Source organism: Gadus chalcogrammus, chromosome 20 (genome assembly GCF_026213295.1).
Source record: "Gadus chalcogrammus isolate NIFS_2021 chromosome 20, NIFS_Gcha_1.0, whole genome shotgun sequence".
Lineage (NCBI taxonomy): Eukaryota > Metazoa > Chordata > Actinopteri > Gadiformes > Gadidae > Gadus > Gadus chalcogrammus.
In genome coordinates, this window is record NC_079431.1 from 14,137,605 (window position 1) to 14,144,671 (window position 7,067).

A 7,067-nucleotide genomic window follows, 5' to 3' on the forward strand; every position below is an offset into this window, starting at 1 on the left:
TTTGGCTGTGACACTCCGGCCACAACCCCTCCAGCTGTTTGTCCTACTGTCTCTCTCTCTACCTCTCTCTATCCCTTCTTCTCTCTCTACCTCTCTCTCTCTCTCTCTCTCTCTCTCCCTTATTCTCTCTCTACCTCTCTTCCTCTCTCTCTCTCTTCTTCTCTCCCTCACCCTCTCTTTCCCTCTCTTTTTCTTATTCTCTCTCTCTCTCTCTCTCTCTCTCTCTCTCTCTCCCCCTCCCTCCCTCCCTCCCTCCCTCCCTCCTCCCCTCTCAGGGCGTGCGGTCCTTCAGGGTCATGTGGGGTGAGAAGAAGAGCACGTTGGCGTCCAGGTCCTCCTCGTCCTCCGTCAGGTCGGCCTGCGTGTAGCGCACCGCCCCGGGGTGGTACTCCCCGATACGCGTGCTGTCACACAGTCGGGACCGCAGGGCCAGCTGGAGGGAGGCACACAAACCCACACAGGTTCATACAAAGGTTCCCACATACACACACACGCGCGGTACACACACGAGGTACACACACACACACCACTATTTCACTTACACACACACACGCACGCACGCACGCACGCACGCACGCACGCACGCACGCACGCACGCACGCACGCACGCACGCACGCACGCACGCACACACGCACACACGCACACACGCACACACACACACACACACACACACACACACACACACACACAGGTTCAACAAAAAGAGGTAAACAGACAAATACACAGAGGAGGGAGACACATACACAGACACACGCACATTTAAACAGAGGAACAGAGGAACACATAAACACACACATAAACAGAGTTAGGAAATAGTGCAAGTGTACAGTCATTTCAAGGCGAGATACGTGCATTTGTGTGCACGTATAATATGGGGGGGAGGGCTAGGCTAGCTGCAGAAGGCATAGCCTCTCAGGGCTACGAATGGAATGCAGATCAATATCAGAGAGAGAGAGAGAGATAAAGAAGGAGAGAGAAATAGAAATAGACAGAGGAAGAGAGACAGTAGGAGAACGTACAGAAACAGAAAGAAGGAAACAGAGAGTGAGAGACTGTAGGAGAACAGACAGAGTGAGAGAGAGACAGTAGGAGAACAGAAAGCAAGAGAGAGAGGCAGTAGGAGAAAGACAGAGATATACATTAAGAGAACAGAGAGAGAGACAGTAGGAGAACAGACATTGAGAGAGAGACAGTCAGAGAACAGACAGAGAGAGAGGGACAATAGGAGATCAGACAGAGAGAGAGACAGCAGGAGAACAGAGAGACAGCAGGAGAACAGAGAGAGACAGTAGGATAACAGAGAGAGACAGTAGGATAACAGAGAGAGTAGGAAAACAGACAAGAGAGAGACACAGTAGGAGAACTCAGAGATACAGTAGGAGAAACGAGAGAGACAGTAGGAGAAACGAGAGAGACAGTAGGAGAACAGACAAGCAGAGGGAGAGAGAGAGGCCGTAGGAGAACAGATAGAGAGAGAGAGAGACAGTGGGAGAACGGACGGAGAGAGTAAGAGAGACGATAAAAAACAGAGAGAGACAATAGGAGAACAGTGAGTGATGGAGTGACAAAGAGAGAGAGAGAGGGAGAGAGAGAGTAGGAGAGCAGACAAACGAAGAGAGGGACAGTATAACAGACAGAGAGAGAGACTGTCTGAGAATAGAAAGAGAGACAGTAGGAGATAAGACAGAGAGGAATGAGAAGAATAGACAAAGAGAGAGAGAAAGAGACACGAGGAGAACAGAGAGAGACAGTAGAACAGAGAGAGAAAATAGGATAACAGAGAGCGAGACAGTAGGAGAATAGTCAAACAGAGGGAGAGAGAGAGAGACAGTAGGAGAACAGACAGAGAGAGTAAGAGAACAGAGAGAGAGAGAGAAAGTAGAAGACCCGACAGAGAGAGTGAGACAACAGGAGAACAGACAAGAGGGAGAGACAGTAGGACAACAGACAGAGAGAGACAGAATGAGAACAGAGTGAGACAGTAGGAGAACAGCGAGCGAGAGAGACAGTAGAAAAGACAGAGAGAGTGAATGTAGGATTACACAAAAACCGTGCGTTTACATGACACTCAAGAAAATTGAATTATTGGCTTAGTCCGACTATGATTGGATTATTAAGATGCATGTACACACCTTAGTCAGACTAAAAACGAAAAAACGGAAAACGAGAAACTGCGATTTATTTTAAAAGGTGGCGAAGAAGATGGAGGAAGCCGGTGTCGTGCCAACCCCCTCTAAGAAGTGTATCATCTTCAACATGCATTCAGTACACACTACGCTTCTGTTACGAGAGTAGCGTATGTGTGTGCGCGAGAATGTGTGTGTGAGTGACTTCAGTGAGTGAGTGGACGAGCGAGGGGAGCGAGCGGTTGAGCGTGTCATTTTAGTGAATGAAGGAGTCTGGTTGTGTCTATGCAAACGTGTACTGTTGAGTTAGTGGAACTACGAATAAGTACCCAGCCTGTCAATAATCAGTGGCCACTTCATTCTGACCTATAATCAGACCCACTGCCGGTCAAAGTGAAGGGTGTTGCCCCTGAGAGAACAGGAAATATTTTTTTTACGACCTTTATTCATTCATTGCGCCGCGGCCGAACCGACGGGGATATTCTCTGATATTATGAATCTTAAAGACTGCGTCGGGTTCTCCGACTCTCTGGTACTTCAGCAACAAGTAAAGACTCGTAGTGGGGGTTATCTCGGCCATGGTGGAGAAGGAATTGAGGGAAAGGAACTTTGGGTTTGACTCTCTGAAGTTGAAACACGATATGGAGGAGAAAGGGATTGTTGTCGTATGCGGACTCCCGGATGGGCTGCTCCGCCGCCGCCGGAGGAGTCCGCATACGACCGAGAGATCGGAACAATGGAGAGTCTGAGAAATGACAAGGACCCGAAGTGAACTGACAGCTGTCTACTGAAAACATCTTTCTCGAACGGCGCCTGAGTATGTTGTTGCTAGTGACGTAAAGAGGTCAACCGGTGGCTCTATAACCAATAGTTGAAATTGGTACAGCTCCACCAATAGTTGAAATTGGTACAGCGCCACCTACCGTACCGGCCGGGGTATGAAATGCTTCGGCCAATGAATCGATTTTCTCACTGCCATGTATACTCAGACAATTGCAGTTGTCCGATTGAGGAGCATAGTCAAACTATGGCTTTAATCGGATTAAGCTGTGCATGTAAACATACTGACAGAGAGAGAAAGACAGTAGGAGGACACAGAGAGAGACAGTAGCAGAGCCCAGAGAGAGACAGTAGGAGAACAGACAAACAGAGAGAGGGACATTAAAACGGACAGAGAGAGAAACAGTAGGAGAACAGACAAAGAGAGACAGTCATAGAGCACAGAGAGCCACCGTAGATCAGACAGAGAGAGAAACAGTAGGAGACCAGACACAGAGGGAGAGAGAGAGAGGGAGAGAGAGAGAGAGAGAGAGAGAGAGAGAGAGAGAGAGAGACAGTAGAACAGAAAGAGAGAGCGAAAGTAGGAGAAGAGGGAGATTAGAAGAGACAGAAGTACAGACACAGAGAGAGAGACTGTAGCTGAACAGACAGGAAGAGAGAGATAACAGGAGATAGAGAGAGAGAGAGAGAGAGAGAGAGAGAGAGAGAGAGAGAGAGAGAGAGAGAGAGAGAGAGAGAGAGAGAGAGAGAGAGAGAGAGAGAGAGAGAGAGAGAGAGAGAGAGAGAGAGAGAGAGAGAGAGAGAGAGATGAGTATGAGACCAGACAGGAAGACAGGATGGGAACAGAGAGAGAGAGAAAAAACAAGGGAGCAATGGAGGAGTAGCCGACCGAGGAGAGAGGAGGAGAGATGGACGCAAGCAAGGGAAGGAGGGAGGGTAAGAGAGAGAGATGAGGAGGGGAAGAGAGAGAATGAGAGAGAAAGTGAGAGAGACGGGTAGAGGAAGTGAGAGAGACCGAGACAGCCAGTCAGTTAAGAAATGGAAAACTAGCCAGAGGGGAGGTGAAGGGTTGAGGGCAGAGAGGAACGGTGTGTTTATGTGTGTGTGTGTGTGTGTGTGTGTGTGTGTGTGTGTGTGTACGTCTATGTGTACGTGTATATGCGGCTGTGTGTGTGTGTGTGTGGGAGAGGGAGGTGGATGGGGAGGGAGGTGGATGGTGGGGGTGCATGAAAGTGCAGATTCGTTGCAGCGCGGAAGGAATGTTTTGACGCTGTTCCACCCCCCCCTCCCTCCCGCCCCCCCCACGCCTCCTCCTCTCCCTTATCACCTGCCACCCCCTCGCCTCCCCTCCCCTCCCCTCCCTCCCCCCTCCTTCCCCTGCCAATCTCACACCTGATGTGTGTGGGGGCTGCCGGAGTCGCATGCCACGATGAATAACAACCGGCTGTTAGTCACGATAGCGCACGCACACACGCACACGCAGAGACACGCGCACGCGCGCACACAGCGCGCCGCCCAGCCCAGCTCCTCCTCTTCCTCCTCTCGCTGCCTGGCTCCGACACGCACGTCTGTTATTCACACGGACAAACAGCCTCTCCTGGAGATTTAAGAGCGCGGGGAGATCACAAACGACACGGCAGCCCACCGGCTCACACGCAGCCCCAGGTGCGCCCCGTGTGTACGCACACACACACACACACACACACACACACACACACACACACACACACACACACACACACACACACACACACACACACACACACACACACACACACACACACACACACACACACAAACAAACACACAAACACACATTAAAAGGGAAACAGACACCCACACCAACAGCTTAAGAGAAACAAGACGCCCACACACAAACACACACCTACACAAATACACGCACACACATACAAACATACACGTGCACACAAACCCAAACACGTCAACACACAACCCCCCTCCCTACTCGCTGTGACATACACCTTCACCCCCCCCCCCCCCCCCCCCCCCCCACACACACAGATAGATAGACACACACACACACACACACACACACACACACATACACGCACGCGCGCTGTCTTGCGCAACAGCGTTAACATTTGGGTTGAAGGTCATTCCACACATTCCAGGCTGGGAGATAGCAGCCCCTGACCCATTGTGTGGCTGGGGAGGCTGAGTGGGCCACTATATATTCAGTGAGACAGTGGCAGGGACATGGATCCAGCCGAGCGAGGACGCCTCTCCCAAGCCTCGCGTAAATGTTTGCATTGCCGCCGCAATCTGCATGCGCGGCGAGATCTGCTAAAGGCGGTGACGTCAGACACGGGGACAGAACATCCGTCCCCGGCATAAACCACACATATATGTTCGGTCGCGTACAATCAGGGTTTTCTTTCTCCCAGAGGCATTAATGCGATCTAATTGATTCCCTCTTTCAAAACGTCCCATTGTGTGGGACGTTTTGAAAGCCTCTCAGTGAGATGGTGGATTCGTACGGCTGCTTCAAAAATACAGAAGCGTGCGGGTGAGAAAGTGAGCGAATGAGGAAGCGTGTCTCGGTATTGGGAGTATGAAAATCACGCCGCTCACATGGAGCCGTAGCGCTTCTTTTCACACCAAAGGAGCAGCCCGGGAGAGAGAGAGAGAGAGAGAGAGAGATGGGGTTTCGGGGGTAGAAGCGAGCAAGCGTGGGCCCCGCTGTGTGAGGGTTTTGAACGCCGGCGTCTCATTGGTTCAGATCAGAGGAGCGGCGCTATGAGAGAGCGCCGCTTAAACCGAGTTTGAGCTCATAAATTCACTTTGAGAATCTGCCCTGTTCTCCCTGAGTGCTCTAAGCGCCCTGAGGAGCCGGGAACCATCGATCGGCGGAGGTACGGAGAACACAGGGAAAACGCTCGCCTGCCAAAATCGCCTGAGAGGGCTCCCCCCCGCTGAATATGGTTAGATGTAAGTACGTTTCAAAAAGCAGTAACCCAAATATTTGCTTGGCGGGAAATTTGCTGTACACAAAAGGTTTGCATTTAGATGAGATGGGAGCACAGAATATAGAAAAATTCAAGCTCATGACGTTTGCAGTAAATGCCCTAATTAGCTAATGATACCCTCAATAGATTCACAATTATCGGTAGCATTAGACTTGTGTGTATCTTTCTAGGTGTGATTCTGGTTTCTAGAAGATTAGAGCCAAGATATTAGAGCTGATAACAGAACTAGTACAATTACAACTGCTTATCATGCTAACATATTCCTCTTTTATCATATTTCTGTGTTTGCTTCGATTAATAATGGGTTTGGCCAGTTTACACTATGGGTGTCGACCAATAAGAGGCAATCAACGCTCATACAAGAGAAGACAGACGCATTAACCCTTGCGGTATGATATAAATAAATGGTATAACCTGGAGGTCAGTCAACTCATCCTGATGGACGTGTGCGTAGAGAAGCTGTATTACCCTGGTGCAATGCTGACCCATTCAATCAAAACCTGTGCATTCTGGGATCTAACAGCAAACACTTTGCCATTGGGTGCTTTCAGCTGTTCTGACCAACAAGCCCTCACAGGCACATTTTCTCTCAGCAAACAATGGACACTCAGCACAGTGCACTCTGAATTCGCAAACAACTCAAAACAACTACACTTTCATGAATGACCCAAGAAAGTTCAGCGATTACTCCGGAGAGTGTACTTAAAAAGGTGCTGCAAAATTGCGATCAGCACACCAACAGGGTAAAACAAACCTGCGCTTGTGTACACAAGACATGGCCGAGGGCGGAGATGAAGGAGTTTACAAGCCACTGCCTTATTTCACAATCACAGTCACAGTATATTCTAATTGTGTTTGTCACCGTCTAAGCACTTTGGAGAGACTTGATTTCCGAAGGTGCGAGGTAAACTAAATGTATTGTAATGATTATCGAGAGGGGGGGGGGGGGGGGGGGGGGCAGTGCCGACTCTCCACTGTGAATCACCACGTTAAATCGTCTGCTTTTAATGAGGTCAATGGGAAAATGGTGAATGTTCGCGGGTCTGTGTCCGGTGGGAGCAGGGACAAAAAGGCCTTTTCCTGTTCCCCAAACTCCGGCTTTAACAGGTTACAAAGTCAATCAAGTTCAATTGCTGAAAATGATCAAATGTTTCTGATTGGACGCATTGGTTT

At 49.7% G+C, this 7,067-nt stretch overlaps 1 protein-coding gene across 1 annotated transcript in view; it reads right to left on the reverse strand.

Moving 5' to 3' along the window:
* Positions 1-254: 254 nt before the first annotated feature.
* si:dkey-100n23.5 (cyclic AMP receptor 1) overlaps positions 255-7,067 on the reverse strand; it is a 21,816-nt gene continuing 15,003 nt past the window's right edge. The window contains exons 9-10 of the mRNA XM_056580421.1: positions 6,649-6,709; positions 255-433 (exon numbers count right to left, since the gene is read on the reverse strand). Of these exons, the coding sequence (XP_056436396.1) occupies positions 272-433; positions 6,649-6,709 (223 nt within the window). The 3' untranslated portion in view covers positions 255-271. The remainder of the gene's footprint in view (positions 434-6,648; positions 6,710-7,067) is intronic.